This window comes from Calypte anna, chromosome 11, assembly GCF_003957555.1.
Source record: "Calypte anna isolate BGI_N300 chromosome 11, bCalAnn1_v1.p, whole genome shotgun sequence".
Classification (NCBI taxonomy): domain Eukaryota; kingdom Metazoa; phylum Chordata; class Aves; order Apodiformes; family Trochilidae; genus Calypte; species Calypte anna.
In genome coordinates, this window is record NC_044257.1 from 20,065,157 (window position 1) to 20,081,014 (window position 15,858).

A 15,858-nucleotide genomic window follows, 5' to 3' on the forward strand; every position below is an offset into this window, starting at 1 on the left:
AGGTGGGATGAGAGCGGCAGGAGGCGGAGGCAGAGCCGCACCCGGGGACCGTCAACGGGTGGGGGGAGCGCCCCAGAAACAGACACTCCCGCCCACAGAGCCCTGGGCAGCCCCTGCAGACAAGGCCTCGCCCCCCGGAAAGCCCCCCGGATCCCTGCGAGGGGCACGGGCCCGGGCACGGACAGACGGGCAGACAGATCCTGCAGCCGGGCGCGGGACAGCTTTATTCCCCCTGGACCCCCTCGCCCCTCAGCCGGCCGCCACGGTGTCCTTGACCCACTCCAGGACGCGCCGCAGGTCCACGTAGACGCCGTACTTCGAAGCCGCGCAGGTCTTGTAGTAGCTGAGGATGCCGGCCGCGTACCAGGTGCTGGCGTCGGGGTCGTGCACGGCGAAGGCGCCGCCGGCGTCCCCGTAGCAGGTGTCCTCCCGCAGCTCGCTCATGCCCACGCAGAAGGTGTAATTGCTGAGAATGGGCTGGACCCAGTGGGAGGCGTTCGGCGCCTCGTAGGACTGCCTGCACTTCTCGCTCTCCGCCACCGGCAGCATCGCGAACTTCAGCACGCTAGAGAAGGCGAAGGTGGCCCCGCGTCCCCATCCCGAGACGTACCCCACCCGCCGGGGCTGCACGTAGTTCTTCTGGGGCAGGCAGATGGGCATTACCTTCTCCCCCAGCGGCACCCTCTGCTTGACCTTCAGCAGGGCCAGGTCCACGTCCCGCGGATATTCGGGGTGCAGCACCACACTCTCGATGCCCAGGGCAGAGCTCTTTGGGCTGCCCAGGTAGAGCTGCAGCGTCGGGGCGATCTCCTCCGGCTTGGCGTTCTCGCTGTAGTTCAGGTAGACGTTCCTGCCCGTGGTCAGCAGCCACTGGTCACTGATGAGCGTGGCCCCCGTGGTGAGGTTGTGGTGGGTCACCAACTGGCCCTGCCATGGGAAGCTGCCCTTCCTGGACAGCAGCCCCCCGATGATGCGCTGAAGTTGCCGGGGAGGGTTCTTGGGCTTCCTACACAGTGCAATGGGCAGAGGGGGACCCGTGAGACCCCTGAAGCCACGGGTGCTGTGTGCTCCCGGCCCGCAGCAGCCCCAGAGGGAGGCACAGTCAGCTTGGAACCCCCTGCCTACCCGACCCCTCCATCCCGCTCTCACCTGGCTTGCAGACAGGCATCTCCTTGCCAGCCTCAGGGTTCACCCACTCCTGATCCTGGTCACGCTTGTACGTGCCTTTGGAGAGAGAACAAGGTCAGTGCCCCTGCTCTGTGTGGGGACAGGGGCCCCGCAGCCCGGGGGCAGGGGGTTCTCGCACCTCCCTGGGGCTGGGGTGAGCTATTCGTACCCCCGAGGAAGGTGGGAAGCTGGGGATGCGCCTCCTGGCATTGGAGAAGCCCCTGCATCCCCTGGAGTCGCGGGGACAAGCCTTCCCTGTGCTGCTGTGCCCGAGCCGTGTGCCTAACCATCCCCAGGGCCATGCAGCTGGTAGTGTGGGTCACACCAGTACCGGACCAGGTGCTCCACGTGGCCATGTTGTATCTCCACAGGCTTTGCACAGTTCCACTCTGCGGGCACAGGACATGCAGCTGGCCCGGCAGTTCCAGCCCAGGTTATCGCCCCAGCCTCTGGCGCCCACACCTCTCAGCCCTGCCCCACGCCTGCGGGCTCCCTGCCCAGCTGCCCTGCTCCCTCAGAGGCCCCTGGCCCTGGGCAGTACCACTGGCAGCTGCAGTCTCTAGCACTATCCAGGCCAGGCCAGTGATCAGCAGCACTGAAGGTCTGCAGGGAGGAGAGGACACTCAACCAGGGCTCCCACCACCCTGCTCCTGATTGGTGGGCTCCATCAGGATCAGAGCCCTCACCAGGCTTACGCTCTGTCCAGGGGGTCCTTCCTGGGGTGCTGCCCATCAGACACAGCCTGAGCTGGTGTGGTGTCCTGTGACCCAGAGCACTTCCCAACCCACCACCAGTCCTGTGGCAGACCAGGGCAGGCAGAGCACCCAGATGCAGGGACACAGTGAGGTGGCTCACCCCATCTCACAGCTCCTCTCCTCACAGAAGCCCCTCCAAGGTGGATGCTGTGCAGAGCTTCCACCTCATCCCTTTTATCGCTACGGTTCTGGCTCTGCCACAGCCCCCGTCCGCCAGACCCCTGACCCTGTGTCTGGCAGCCAGCACCTTTCTAGGCAAAAGAGTATGGAAAGCCCCACCTAGCTTTCAGCTGTCTGGGCAGAGGCTCCCAGGAGGGCTGCCAAGCCAGCCTGCCAGGACTTTCCGGGATTTAGAAGCTACTAACACACAGACCAAGATCTGGCAGCAGACAGAAGCCCTGGACACCTGCCAAAGGTGACAGAAAGCAAAGCCAGCCCCTGTCCTGCATGATGTCCCTGTGCCACCACCCTGGAAGCCCCATAGGGCACCCAGCACCCCCATGGGCAGCACTCTGCATCAGCCCAGGGGATACAGCCCTTGTGGTGTTGTGGATGGTCACTCTATCACCCCACCACGCCTGGGAGGGGGAACTGGAAAAAGGAAAGGAGGGTTGAAACATGGGTTGAAATGAAAACAGATTTAACAGAATACTATTAATGAACTCATATTAACCCAAGCCAAACACAGGACAAAAAATTACCCCAGCTCAGCCCACAGTGCACTTCCAGCAGTGGGGGCTGAGTGCCCCAATACCATCAGCACCATGGCTCCAGACAGGACATGGTGGCGACAGAGATGGACAGGACCCTCTGGGGAGGACAGCCATGGCAAAAATAAAAACATCCCCCCAGGTTCCCCAACCTGCAGCCTGCATGACATTCACAGTGTGGGATACTCTTGGTCAGTTGCTCTCAGCTTCACCTGTGGCACCTCCATGGCTTGAAGCTGCCCTCGAGCATGGTCTCTGCAGAGACCCCACACTGGGTCTGGGGTCACAGAATGCAGCATAGGTGGGCTCTGTTGCCTCTCAGAACTACTGCTTCTCTGGGCAGAAAAAGGATTTTAAAATTCTGTTTCAGCAAAACCGGGACAGCCTGCAGGCACCTTGCAAGCCAGGGGGCTCAGTGCTGGCCTGGCTGGGCAAGGGGTGCAGCGTGTCCCCTGCCAGCCCCAGAGGACCACAGCCAAGCTGGTGGCTCCCACAGGCACCCACACCCTCCCACTCAGACCTGTCCTGGCAGCCCCCAACCCCATAGGTGCTGGTTATTTGTCAGCAGAGGTGAGGGCCCAGCCCAGCATTATGGGAACTTGCAGCTGCAATCACTAGTCAGTGCCCAACTGGACGTGGCCACCAGCCAGGGCACAGGACAGAGCATATTGGCCTGCTCCCAGCAGAGCCTGCTCCCTCTAGCAGGAGCACAACCCAGGGGCTGCCCAAGGGGAGAGGACAGATGCCTACCCTCTTACCTACCCAGAGTACACGGGGCTGTTCCCAGCCCTGACCCATCCAGGCACATCCTGCTGGGGGTCTCACCAGTGCCCCTCAGACACAGCCCTGCAGTGGTGGTGCCTGGTCCCAGAGGTTCCAGAGGACTTTTGCATGCTGTGCAAACTGCTGCCCATCTCCCAGGGCATCTTTGCCCTCAGCAGTGCAGGGCTCCAGGCTTCCAGGCCAGCACTTGTGGAGCAGGGGGACTGGCAGCCCTGGGGTGAGCTAAGGACCCCCTGGGAACTGGGTCAGTAGCCCTGCTCCTGTAAAACAGCCTGGTGAAGTGCTGAGGTAATCCTGCTCTGTGGGGTGGAATGCCAGAGGCTGCAGCAGGAATACTCCCCCAGGTCAAGCCTGTTGCTCAAGAAATGCCAGAGATAACTAACTGCAGGGTGTCCAGGGCCAAAGTGACAGCCATGGCCCCAGAGACAAAATCTGTGGTCTCCAGCAGCCTGAAGGAGCAGGGTGCCTCCAAAACATGTGACAGGACATAACCACCATTCATCTCCAAACATCTCCATACTGGCAGGATGGGAAGGAAACAGTGCCCAGCACCTTGGTGGGGCCCAGCCTCAGGCAGAGGTCTCTGCAAGCATAGCCCTGGCAGCTTCAAGTGGATCCATCCCAGAGTCTCCCTGACCCCAGGAGTGTCCCCAGAGCAGCACTCAGGACTGGGTGAGACAAACATTTATTGACACTCAGGCAGGATCCAGATACACAACATGACCCACAAGAAAGCCAAAATACAGCCCTGGGCAGCAGCACCAATGGTGTCCTTGCCTGCTCCACACAAGCACAGCCTCAGCTTCACCCATCACCAACCCTTCTCAGGGCTGGGACCAGGACCTTGGCTCAGCCCCAGCCTGCCCAGACCCACTCCCATTTAGCCACAGCTACTCCTGCCTAGAACTTGTCTCTGCAGTGTGTCAGGACCGGTGATCCGCTCCAACCGCCTCCATGACGTTCCTGAAGCCCTGCTCCCTGTCAGGGATGGTGTGTCAGGGCTGTGCTGGCCCCACACTGCCACTGCTCCCTCACCAGCACATGGCCACCCAGGGACACCCTGACTCACCTCAGCAGCTCCTCCAGCTCCCGCTTCACAGCCCCCACCACCGGTGGCCCATGGTACACCAGAGCCGTGTACATCTGCACCAGCGAGGCTCCGGCACGGATCTTCTCCAGGGCATGGCGGCCGCTGCTCACACCCCCCACCCCGATGATGGGCACCTGGCCTGCAGGGCCTGAGGGTCAGGGTGGCTCAGAGGACACCGGTGCACCCCAGCCCTGCTGTGCTCCTACCTCTGGTGAGAGCGTACATCTCCCTGATGGTCTGCGTGGAGAGCTCCCGCAGTGGCTTCCCACTGAGGCCCCCGGGCTCCGAGCGCTGTGGGCTCTGCAGGCTGCTGGGACGGCTCACTGTGGTGTTGCTGATTATCAGCCCATCCACACTGAGCTGAGAGGGGCAGTGGCATGAGGAAAGCTGCCCCAGAAGCCTCCCACTCTCATCCCCAGGCTGCCTTAGCAAATGTCTCAGCAAGCTGTTCCTCACTGCCTGGACTTTCCCCAAGGTCCGGGTGACACGCACAGTCCCCACAGACTCAGAGCTACCCAGGATACTGTCCCTATGGCAGCCAGAGAGCTGCAGGTCCACCTGTCCCTTCAGAGAGCTGACTTGCCAGGAGCACAGCAGTCCTGACTCACACTGTGCGGGCCCCTCACTGCCTCCTGTCCCCCTCCTCACCTCGCAGACGACGCTGGCGATGTCCTGCTTGTCCTGTGCTGTGAGGTCAGGGGCAATCTTCACCAGTACAGCTGGCTTGCGCTCGCAGGGCAGCGCGTCCCGCTCTGCCAGCACCTGCGGGGACACAGAGCAGTGTGTGCTGGGGGAACCCCTCCTGTCCTGCACTGGGACACGCCTGTGCCCACCACAGGGGCAGCAGGGGGTCAGGCCACCCTGTGGCACGGCCTGGGGCACAAGACCCACGTGGGACACTGGTGACTCCCTGAAGCTGGGGCTTGCAGCCCCTCACAGGAGCAGAGCAGAGGGCAGTGCCCCCAACCATGTGCCTTTTGATGAAGCACAGCATCCTGTGAACTCCACAGCAGCAGCCAACCAGGGGACATCTTGGTGGCTCTGCACACCACAACAGGGAGCTATGGTGCTCCTCCCTGCACTGGGCAGCCCACTGGCTGGAGCAGAGCAGGTGCTGCCAGGGGACAGGACACAGCCAGTGTTGCAGGGGTGGTCCAGGCTGTCCATGAAGGCCACCTGCCTTGGTCAGTAGGTCCTGCAGCTCTGCCTTGCCCTGCAAGTCCCGCAGCCCTGGGGTGTTTGGGCTGGATATGTTCACAACCAGGTAGTCAGCCAAAGGGCCCAGCGTCCGGACCCCGGCCACGTAGTCAGCTGCAGCATCCGTAGAGCTCTTGTTCTTGCCCAGGTTGACTCCAAGGGGCATCCCCACTGGAAAAGAGAAATGGCTGAACCAGGGCAGCAGGGACAACCACCACCTGGGGGGGCAGAGCACATGACAAGGGAGGCACAGGACCAGCTAAAACCAGGATGGGGATATGCAGCCCATGTGTTTCACAGAGGTGGGCCTAAGGCTGTCCTGCAATCCCACCACTGCCCCAGCACCATGGCCTCCAGCCTGACTGCCCAGTGGGGTCTGCCCTCAGAAACCATGCAGCTGTGGCCCTTTTTGACGAGTCTGAGCTGACATGTCCTGCCCAACGCATTAAGCAGAGCCTCTGTTGTAGAGAAAATTGCAGGAGAAAGGTGCCTGGTCACAGTCCCAACGGGGAGAGGCTGCACTTCCAAGAAGGTTCCTGCTGTCTGAGAATACCTTGTTCTGCCTGGACACTCATGTTATACACCTTGCCTGACCTACAACTCCAAGAGCAAAGGTTGTAAACTTGTCTCACCACCAGTGAGCTTGAGCTGTGCCTCCCGCCGGGCCCACAGCCTCCGTTCCACTGCAGCGTGGCCGTGGCTGTTGAACCCAAACCTGCAGGGACAGACGATGCTCAGGGCTGGGCTGCTGCCCATGAGCCCTGAGTGGGACACAGGAAAAACATGAGGGAGACGGATGGTCTCTGCAGCTCTGCTTGACACATCCAACATGAGAGCCACCACAGCAGAAACCACAAAGCTGGGACCCCTGAGATTAACACCCATGGGACCCTGCAGAGCAGCTGCCCTCAGATCTCACCTATTAATGACGGCCTCATCCTCCGTCAGACGGAAGACCCTGGGTCGGGGGTTCCCCTCCTGGGGCTGGGGTGTGACCGTCCCAACCTCCACAAAGCCAAACCCCATCTTGTACAGCCCGTCCACAGCCTCACCCTGCTTGTCGAAGCCGGCTGCCAGCCCCACCGGGTTGCAAAACCGCTGCCCGAGGACTCGCACCTCCTGCGGGGCAGGGGCTGGTGACATAGCAGGAGGGACGGAGCCCACCAGCAGCCTCAGCCGGGGCCTGGCTCCACAACCCCCTACCACCCCTCTACCCGCAGGGTGCCTGCTCGGGGGATTCTGCTCTGGCAGAGCTCATCACCCCCATGGAGAGAGGCGACAAGGCTGGGGTCACTCTGCCATCCCCCACCTCTCCCAGCCCTGCTGGCAGCCCCCCCGGCCATCACCTCCCCTCCGGCCCCCCCAGTCCGTACCAGTGCAGGTCCGTCGGGCGGGTGGGTGGGCAGCAGCCCCAGGGCGGCGGCGCGCAGAGCCAGACCATGGGCGGCCTCAGGGGGCAGGGCGCGGAGCGCGGGCATCAAGGCCGCCGCGTACAGCCGGTCCGGGCCCACCGCCAGCCCCGAGCCCAGCAGCAGCCCGCAGCCTCCCAGCGCCAGCGCCCCCAGCCGCCCCTGAGCGGGCAGGTCAGCAGCAGGTCCGCACCAGTATCCCCTTAATCCGCACCGGCACCCTTTATCCCGCACCGGCACCTCCATCCCCCGCCGCCATCCCTTACCCTGCACCGATACCCCTTATGCCGCCCGCCATCCCATCCCGTCCCGTCCCATCCCGTCCCGTCCCATCCCATCCCGTCCCATCCCATCCCGTCCCGTCCCGTCCTCCCCCCGCTCACCCGCAGCCTGCCCGCCATCCCATCCCGTCCCGTCCCATCCCGTCCCGTCCTCCCCCCGCTCACACGCAGCCTGCCCGCCATCCCATCCCGTCCCGTCCTCCCCCCGCTCACACGCAGCCTGCCCGCCATCCCATCCCGTCCCGTCCCATCCCGTCCCGTCCCGTCCCATCCCATCCCGTCCCGTCCCGTCCTCCCCCCGCTCACACGCAGCCTGCCCGCCATCTGCTCAACCCGACACGCGCCAGCGCCCTTCCGGAAGCTGGACCCGATGATTGGCGGAGCCAGCGCCCTCCCAGCCAATGGGGGAAGCAGCAGGGCTCTGGCCGGGGCCAGCTGCAGGGAGCGTGACGTACGCGGTCAGAGTGACAACAGAGCCAGGAACATGGAGAAGGCGGCGGGTGAGACCCGACCTTTATTGGAACTTACCCACGAGGTACAAATCAACCAAAAACTCCGAAGGCCAGTGTACAGACAGGCCGCACTGAGCCCCTCCTCAGCCCCCGCAGGTGCACAGGCCGGGGGAGACCCTTCTCCCCTCACTTACTCTACACCCTCAGTGCCTGGTGACACAGCCCTGGCTGCACCCAGCACCCCCCAGCGTGTTCAGGGGGAACGGGAGAGCAGTCCCCCTGGGCACATGGAGCAGAGCTCAGGAACTGGAGAGGACACCAGCTTCCACAGCACACCACAGACAGACACAGCCCTGCCCACCCCACACCTCTCCCCTCTGTACCAACTTGTTAGACACCTCACCAAAGGAACTCATGACCCCCCCACCACACTGGACATCAAGCAGAGGGCATTGCTTGTGGGCAATGCTGACCTTGAGACCTCCAGGGAAGAGAACGCCCTGACCTGTCCAGCCTTCACCTCCCTGCTCCATGGGAATTAGTCAGGAGCAGAATCAGAGTGTAAGGAACAGATTTCTAGCCACCTAGAGTGAGAAAGGCTGCTCCCCCTCCCTGCTCCAGCCTCACAAGATTCCCCAAACTGTCCTGCCTGGGGAGACCAAGCTGAGGAAAGCAAGAGGATTTGGTTTAAGTACAGCAGGAAGAGAGCTCAAAAAGAAGAGCGTGATCAGTTGAGGTTAATAGAGGAAACCAATTTCAAGAAAAGTCTTTCAGAGAGAAGCAGCTGTCACAGCTCCCACCCCTCACACTGGGAGTTACAGCCCAGGCAGTTTTATGTTTTCTTCTTTAGCTCCTCAAATCTCCGAGAAAGATCATCAAAGTCAATGTCCTCAGAGGCAGAGGAGTGGGCACCAGCAGATGCTGCTGGGAGTGTGTCTGGCACGGACGGCAATTCAGGCAGCACAAAGTTATCCAAGGCATCAGGAGCTGCAGCTTTTGGTTTAGAAGAAGCTTCAGGCTTAGGCCCAGGCCCTGTTTCAAATAAGAGAAATATCATTTCATCATCATCACACTTTGCTCAGGCCCAGCAGAGCCACATAGAAGAAAGGCCATTCTAACGAACAGCACCATCTATCTTCTGAGCAGAACCATTGGACACACCTCAAACTCCACAAAGACCCCATGGAGAAAACCACAAGGTTTCCGGTTCATATAGCTTTAAGCTCCTGACCTCATGCTATGGCTGCACAGACAGCAGGAGGAGAGCCCCCTCCCTGGGACACTGGGATGCCCAACACATCCCCACCACCCCGGGCTCCAGTCCCTCTGGACACACTCACCAGCTGCAGGTGCAGAGGTGTCCTTCTCAGCATTAGGGTCCTCAATCTGGAAAAGACTCAGGGTTACCTCAGCCGGCTCCTGCCAGGCACAGCATCACACCAGTGCTGCCCATGGCCACTGCAGCCACCCAGAGCAGTGCACACCCCCAGGAGAACCTGTCTCTCTTCACAGGAAAAGGAGGCAGTGCCTCGACTTTCCTCTTCCTTCCCATCAATCAAAGCAGCTTCACCAGCCACATTCTGGATCTGGATGAGCAGAGCACACCCACGAGCAGGGCAGTAAGATTCATCAAAGACACAAGTGGGAGGCTGCCCTCTTCCTCCAGGTATTCACAACTACTGCTCCCCTCCTTCCACATGCAGCAGGCAGGTCCTTGTCACCAGTGGAAAGGTAGGAAGTAACCAATCTCAGGCCTTCTCTTGCCTTGTGCTTGGCTACACTCACCCCTAACTCAGGATACTGCAACAAGAACCATGTCAATGAAACTGAGGCATGACCATGAACTGCAGCAGCAGAAACACAGACAAGCACAGAAAGAGGAGACTCCAGCCTCTCCTTCATTGTCCCCAGGGACTGAGGAAAGTCTGGAAAGGGAAGAGCGTTCAAAAAAACATCATCTGGACTAGCCAATGAGTTTAACCAGGCTACCTATTAATTAATTCGAAAGCCTCAATCAAACAGACTGAAGGCCTGTTCACACTGACCCCCTTCACACTGCAAAAAACCCCACCAGAATTTGTGGATCCTCCTGGTGAACTTTTACTGCATTTTAACAATGCAGTAAAACAGATCTTGGCTTTCCTTTGCAGTCAGAGCACAGCTAAAAAAGGAACTCCTCCTCACAACTCATTCCCTCAGCACAGGGGCTTGGTGTCTCAGCACATCCATAACCAAGCCAACCACCACCCAGACAGCTCCCAGGGCTTACAGCAATGTGCTCATTGAACATCTGCCTGTTCTGTGGCTACCACTGCCCTCTTTTTGAGGTTCCCTCCACTGCCCAAATGGTCATTTAGCTCAGGCACTTACAGACTCATATGTTGGTGGGTTTGCTGGAATTGGTGGTGGATGGATGTTAGGGAAAGGCTGGTAGGTCCCCCCTGGCAGCCCATTGAAGTTCTCCTGTAGAAAGAGATCAGAGTCATGCAGGCAGAGCAACAATGGGACACAACACACCTACAGTTGCTACAGGAATCAGAGACAGCAGCAGTCCAAGATGAATGCAGGCAAGTGTCCAACCTGATATAGTTTATGCTTACCAGGAAAAGATTCTCAAGTATGAGGTAGCTTAAGTCACCTGGAGCAACCAGACAGGACTGTGGGTTATTCTGAAGAACCAGCATGACTACAGACTCCAACATTCAAAGCATCAGAAGTACCAGGACAAACAGGGCAATACCCTGCTTGAAGCACACTGTAGCTTTCTGACTCCCATGCAGTATCACAGAACAGGAAGGAGGCCTCTGGCTCACTCCAGGATTTGTATTACCCTTACCTCAAAGACCTAGACTTGGCACAAGTCCTCAGCATACTTACACCTGTGCATTCAGCCAGCTGATAATATTTGGCCCAGATTTTGCACAAAAACCACTGCAGTACTGCTGGGGCCATATCAAGACTCCAAGCCAGCTCACTGACCTGCCACCCTCCATTCTAAATGGATCCTGTCATGAATTCAGAGAACCCTGATCTTCCCAGCTTCTACCTTCCACCCTCACAACAAATCACCTCCACTGGCCCATGGCTTATTCCCTTCCCCTGGCAGGGCACTTCCATATTCCTCTGTGCTGTTCCCACCCCATTTCCTTGACTGACTCTTGGCACACTCCCAGCTTAGCAACTTCAAAGTGCAGCTCCAACCCCCTACTCAACAACCTGACAGTCAGATGGCTGCCTCAGGAGCCAAGTCTGGACTCCTCTGCTCCCCAGAGGCAGAGGGGTGGCTGGAGAACAAGAGTAGGAACCTCCACAGCTGTGACATGAAGCTCCAGCTGCACTGCCAGCTATCCCCTGCCCACACAGTAGAGTCCTGTCATATCCAGCCCTGGGCATAGACACCTGTCCAGCAGCAGGCACAGGGCTGAGCACCACAGACAGAGTCTCCCACAGAAAAAGGGAATGTTCAAAGCAGACACCTACCGGTCCCTTAGGGGGTGGATAGGAGAAGGGTGGAGTTGGTGTTGGCATGGGCATGGGCATCATCACTGGCATGGGGACCAGTCCATCATGGGGAACCATTGGAGCTGTAAATCCACCACCACCTCCTCCAGTGCCACCTTTCTTTACATCATCTGTGAATCCCACATCAATCAGAACTGCCTCTTCACCTGCAGGGGCTTCAGCCTGAAGAGAGTGGAAGAATTCTGCTCAGCAACTCACTCTGTCATGTCCCAGCTCTCTGAACAGCTGGAAAAGCCTCAGATGCAGCATTATCAAGGGACAACACAACACAGACAGAACAGGCAGCAGCTACACAGCTATGTGGGAGTCAGAAAGGGAACCAGGCTACAGCACGACTGACTACAGCCCCATGCTGCACACTGGGGCGAGGGGCAGGGGTCATGCTGTGCTAGGGCTGTTGAGAAGACACTAAAGCAAAGTTCATTGCAAACACCACCCTGTGCAGTGCTTATGGGACATTTCATCCCCTGGCACACAGAAGGGAGCTGCAGACTTGTGGATGCCTCACTCACCATCACCACTGAGTCAGGCTCATAGGGCACATTGTAGTTCTTGGCAATCTCAATCAGGTATCTCTCCACCAGGATCTTGGGTGGTGCCTCCACACTGAGCTTGTGCATCAGCTGGAACACAAGGGTCAGAGAGGCTCAGCAGGGCCAGGGCAGCATGGCACAGCAGATCTGCCCTAGCCCCAGACCTCCCAGCCCTGGGGCCCTTCTCCCAGTGTGATACTACTGCACCAGAGCTACTGGCAACCACAGGCCACGTTCTGCTCCACTCCATCCACATCCAGCACAGCCAGGCCCCCCTGCTGGAACCCCAGCATTGTGCTCCAATGCAAGCAGGCCCTGACAGCACTTCTGGCCCACCCTGCTCTGCAGTGAGACACGGGCATCAGCCAGTGCTGCCCTGCCTGCCCTGCCAGCTCCGCCATCCCACCCGTTACCCGGTCATTGACTGTCCCGATCTGGTTTGTCCGGCATAGCTTCCCATACTCCTTGCTGTACTTGGCACACAGCTGGTCAGCAACCTGCAGCAGAAGAGAGACTTTGGCACCCACAGGCTGTGCCCCCCACATCTGCCTACCATATCCCCTACACTACTGCCTGCCTACCTCCCCCCCAGATCACCCTCATTTCTGCCAGAAGTGCCCCAGCTGAGCAGCCTGAGCCACCCCTGATGCTGCCGGGACACCCGCGCTGGGTTCCATCTGCAGAGCCCATTAACACACGTCCTCTGCCTTAGGGACACGGTGTCCAGAACAAAGGCTGCCACCAGCCTCTGCCAGCGTCACCCCCACCCTGCACATCCTTCAAACAACCCTACTCACAATCTTCAACTCGGCCACCTCTGACTGCAGCCGTGGTGCAGCCCATATCAGTGTAGATACTGCTTCTGCCAGGCCAGAGTCCAGCTCCCTGAGGACAACAAAGGAAAATGTCATCTCCACCATAAGCATCTCCTCTCTGCTACCCTCAATCTGCTTCAACATGCTCATCCTCCATACTGGGTTCCAGAGACTTCCCTGCCTAGGGAAGAAAAGCTCCTTGGAGGCCCTAGGACACACAGACTAACAGGTGCCCTTCTACACTGCAGGCCTGTCCCCCCTAGTTTTCCCCCTGAGCCCAGGAGGCCTGGACCCTCTCCCACAGCACACCCTCCATGCCCGAGCTTACTTCATGGACTGAATCAAGCCAAAGCGGGCCAGCAGCAGGTCACAGTACAGCTCCAGGATCTCCATGGCCTCCACAAGGTAGTCTTCACGGATTATGTGCTCCACACGAATCCTGGCACGCTCATCTTTCCCAGCTGCCAGGTAATCTGCAATCTCCTTCCTTGCCTTCTGGGCCAACTCAGCTACAGCACAAATCCCCAGGGATAGTCACTGTGCTGGCAGGGACTGCTGCTCCCACACCCACCCATAGCCCCATCACACACAGTGCTCTCTCCTTCATCAAGCCTTTGCAGTGCAGGACACTGAGCTGTGGCAGTGGATCCCTTGCATCAAGGTCCTTGCACAGTAACTCAAGGGAAAAAAGAGAGTGGGCTTTCAGCTGAGAGAAGCACTTCTACACCTTCAACTCCCCTGCAGGGTCAGCAGAACCATGGATTGTGTCTGGGAACTGAACATGGAACTGTGTCTGGGCAGGGCAGTACAGCACAGGGGGGAAGAGCCTCCCACAGCACTCAGAAAGCTCTCCACTACACCGTAGGTGCAGGAGGCACATGGAAAGCCTGACATGGAAACTGACATGTCCCTCCTCCACAGCTACCACCACACTGAGGCCATGTTGTGGCCAGCCTGCTCCTCTGGGTTTTTGTACACTGGGACAGATTGCTGGGCCTGGATCCAACAGGGAAAATAAAAAGGCTACTCCTTGTCAGCCCATGAAAGTACTCTGACTTCAGAAGAATTTTCAAGTCCCTTGAGCCCACAAAGCATCTTGGGTCACACCTGCCTCCTCAAATACTCACTCTTCTTTTTCTCCAGCAGTTTGAGGCGGTTGATGACAAGGCGCAGGTTCACTCGCAAGCGCTCAGCCTTGAACCCAGAGCCCAGCATGATCGACCCCTGCTGTGGGACAAGGGGGAAAGTCATTGGAACCAGCAGCTGCTGGTCATGCCAGAAGAACACTAGCCACTGTTTCCCTTGGGGAAAAAAAAAATCACACTTTTTTCCAAACAAACATGTATAGGCCTGCTCTTCCTGAACCTGGTTACTTCCCAATGACCGGACCTGCAGCACTCATCTATCAGCAGTGCTCCAGGGTAGTATGACTGTACCTCAGTTCAGTCAGCTGGGTCTACTGAGATAGTTCCATTCAGCCCTAGGTTTCTAAGAAGCCCAAACAGAAGAAAACATTCAGATTTAACAATAAATATCACAGCTGCTGGAAGATGCGCTTTTATCCCCTTACTTGGGAAGGGGAGGGAAGCAAAACAATGCCTCAAGCATTCACCTGCAACAACTATCACACAGCCAAATCCTCTCTCTGTTCCTGCACTGACAAACCCACATTTTTAAAGAACGACAAAAGTGCAAGAATCAAGACAAACACTACCCTATCAGAGCTGCACAATTAACCTAAGGACTATACAAACTAAGGTTGTAGCAGTTGTGGCATCAGAAGGGAAAGTCACCATTCCATACTCCCCACACTTCCTGCTCACTGAACAGATGCTCTGGCACTTTTCCAGCATCTCATGAGCCTGTTCCACTCAGTAGTCCTACGAAGAACTAAGAAAATGCATTTTGTTATGCCAGGAACTGTTCATCAAAATATCCTTCCTTAAAAGTTACCACATGGTGAGACCTTGGCTTGTACCTGAAGGACACACCACAGTAGGCACAAAATGCTGTCACTATCCATAAGCATAACTAGTAGTTTATAAAAGACTTATTGCTATCCAGAATATATCCAGTTTAATTAGCTCATCTATTCATACATCACTGGAGTTATTTCAATGAAGTTCCGAACCAGCCAAGTGCAAAAAGCACTGCTATATAAATATATGCTTGATTTAAGTCTGATACCAGAAAAAGTAAGTTTTGCCCTCTGTAACCGGAATGCACTCCTAGAAAATGAAAATAGCTTTACAGTGCAGCAAGAAGTAGTCTCAGCACGTGTAGCAACGTCTCTGTAAAAACACCTATTAAACAACTATTCCCATTAACAGCCTGATTCATTAGATTAGTTCAGAACAGCCATTCCGCAGCAGCCAGATCACCAGGCAACCTCCCCAACCCTCCTGCTACCAATTGAGAGTTCTGCATCCCCCACAGACTGATCTACTCTTCAATCCCTGCACCTCGCCCGGCCTGCTGCACTCCCCAGACGGGCGCTGCCCTCCCCGGCGGCCGGGGGACCCAACAGCCCTCGCTGGGGCGGGTTCCAGGATGTTACCCAGCTTGCGGACTTGTCCCATAGCTACCCCGTGGCCAGGGATAGCCCAGAGAAACACGCGGGAGCGCCGAGGTTAGCTTCACCGGCCTGGGTGCACCCCGACAGGGCTCGGAGACCTCCCTGCCCCCTCTCTGTACCCCCCCAGCTGCCCCCAACAGGCAGCGCCCAGAGAACGCCCCGCCCGCCTCAGGCCTGCCCTCAGCCCGGCCCACAGGCACCCTAAGACAGACACCCCTCACCACAGGCACCTTCCCGGCCACCGAGCTCCCCCATAAGCCCGGGCGCCGCCGCTCCACTCACCGACCACAGCTCCACGTACTTCCCAGACACCCAAAATGGCGGTGTCCGAGCCGCAGCACCTCAACCAAGCGGAAGGACCCACGGCGCCGGCACTCCCCACGCCCAACGTGGGTCGCAGCTGAGCTGCCGTGGCTGCGGCAAGGCCGCACGGTTCTCCTGGTACACCGGAACAGCAGCGGTCCGAAGGGAAGCGGCGGCTGCATAAGAACAGAGAGAGGGGCGCTGAGGGACTACATGAGCCAGCGGAGGGATGCTGTGCGTGGAAATATTCGTGGTACGTCAGTAGG

At 58.3% G+C, this 15,858-nt stretch overlaps 3 protein-coding genes across 8 annotated transcripts; all 3 read right to left on the reverse strand.

Annotated features, from left to right (window-relative positions):
- Positions 1–249: 249 nt before the first annotated feature.
- On the reverse strand, positions 250–3,830 carry LOC103526487 (haptoglobin). The gene is made up of 5 exons (XM_030458019.1): positions 3,799–3,830; positions 1,709–1,770; positions 1,455–1,556; positions 1,150–1,224; positions 250–1,013 (listed from the first exon to the last, which is right to left on the reverse strand). Exons 1-5 carry the CDS (start codon positions 3,828–3,830, stop codon positions 250–252), a joined length of 1,035 nt encoding a protein of 344 aa, XP_030313879.1.
- A 261-nt stretch (positions 3,831–4,091) lies between these two features.
- Positions 4,092–7,753, reverse strand: DHODH (dihydroorotate dehydrogenase (quinone)). 3 transcript variants are annotated; one of them, XM_030457743.1, is made up of 8 exons: positions 7,699–7,753; positions 6,622–6,821; positions 6,335–6,417; positions 5,686–5,873; positions 5,154–5,267; positions 4,712–4,865; positions 4,485–4,653; positions 4,092–4,393 (listed from the first exon to the last, which is right to left on the reverse strand). In XM_030457743.1, exons 1-8 carry the CDS (start codon positions 7,714–7,716, stop codon positions 4,339–4,341), a joined length of 981 nt encoding a protein of 326 aa, XP_030313603.1. In that variant the 5' UTR covers positions 7,717–7,753; the 3' UTR covers positions 4,092–4,338. The 3 variants fall into 3 exon arrangements, with proteins under 3 accessions (XP_030313603.1, XP_030313604.1, XP_030313602.1); XM_030457744.1 differs by lacking the exon at positions 7,699–7,753 and adding an exon at positions 7,076–7,187 and having other exon boundaries at positions 4,092–4,386; positions 4,485–4,644; XM_030457742.1 differs by lacking the exon at positions 7,699–7,753 and adding an exon at positions 7,076–7,187.
- A 135-nt stretch (positions 7,754–7,888) lies between these two features.
- IST1 (IST1 factor associated with ESCRT-III) lies at positions 7,889–15,850 on the reverse strand. 4 transcript variants are annotated; one of them, XM_030457489.1, is made up of 10 exons: positions 15,572–15,850; positions 13,842–13,941; positions 13,043–13,223; positions 12,697–12,784; positions 12,313–12,396; positions 11,879–11,989; positions 11,325–11,528; positions 10,215–10,307; positions 9,185–9,230; positions 7,889–8,876 (listed from the first exon to the last, which is right to left on the reverse strand). In XM_030457489.1, the coding sequence occupies exons 2-10, from the start codon at positions 13,927–13,929 to the stop codon at positions 8,677–8,679; spliced, it is 1,095 nt and encodes a 364-aa protein (XP_030313349.1). In that variant the 5' UTR covers positions 13,930–13,941; positions 15,572–15,850; the 3' UTR covers positions 7,889–8,676. The 4 variants fall into 4 exon arrangements, with proteins under 4 accessions (XP_030313349.1, XP_030313350.1, XP_030313351.1 ...); XM_030457490.1 differs by having other exon boundaries at positions 13,842–13,938; positions 15,572–15,659; XM_030457491.1 differs by lacking the exon at positions 12,313–12,396 and having other exon boundaries at positions 15,572–15,659.
- Positions 15,851–15,858: the final 8 nt, after the last annotated feature.

What these genes read in the sequence shown, in the direction of transcription:
- DHODH (XM_030457744.1), bottom strand. Translation starts at nt 7,180, where the DNA reads ATGCCCGCGCTCCGCGCCCTGCCCCCTGAGGCCGCCCATGGTCTGGCT. An exon ending in ACAGCTCAAGCTCACTGGTG is followed by an intron (nt 5,874 to 6,334) that starts GTGAGACAAGTT and finishes TCTCTTTTCCAG; the next exon opens with TGGGGATGCCCCTTGGAGTC. An exon ending in TCGCCAGCGTCGTCTGCGAG is followed by an intron (nt 4,866 to 5,153) that starts GTGAGGAGGGGG and finishes TGCCCCTCTCAG; the next exon opens with CTCAGTGTGGATGGGCTGAT.
- IST1 (XM_030457489.1), bottom strand. Translation starts at nt 13,929, where the DNA reads ATGCTGGGCTCTGGGTTCAAGGCTGAGCGCTTGCGAGTGAACCTGCGC. An exon ending in TCGGGACAGTCAATGACCGG is followed by an intron (nt 11,990 to 12,312) that starts GTAACGGGTGGG and finishes CTTGTGTTCCAG; the next exon opens with CTGATGCACAAGCTCAGTGT. An exon ending in ATCCACCCCCTAAGGGACCG is followed by an intron (nt 10,308 to 11,324) that starts GTAGGTGTCTGC and finishes CTCTTTCTACAG; the next exon opens with GAGAACTTCAATGGGCTGCC.
- LOC103526487 (XM_030458019.1), bottom strand. Translation starts at nt 3,830, where the DNA reads ATGGCTGTCACTTTGGCCCTGGACACCCTGCA. An exon ending in TTGGCCCTGGACACCCTGCA is followed by an intron (nt 1,771 to 3,798) that starts GTTAGTTATCTC and finishes TCCTCCCTGCAG; the next exon opens with ACCTTCAGTGCTGCTGATCA. An exon ending in GCTGCATGGCCCTGGGGATG is followed by an intron (nt 1,225 to 1,454) that starts GTTAGGCACACG and finishes CTCTCTCCAAAG; the next exon opens with GCACGTACAAGCGTGACCAG.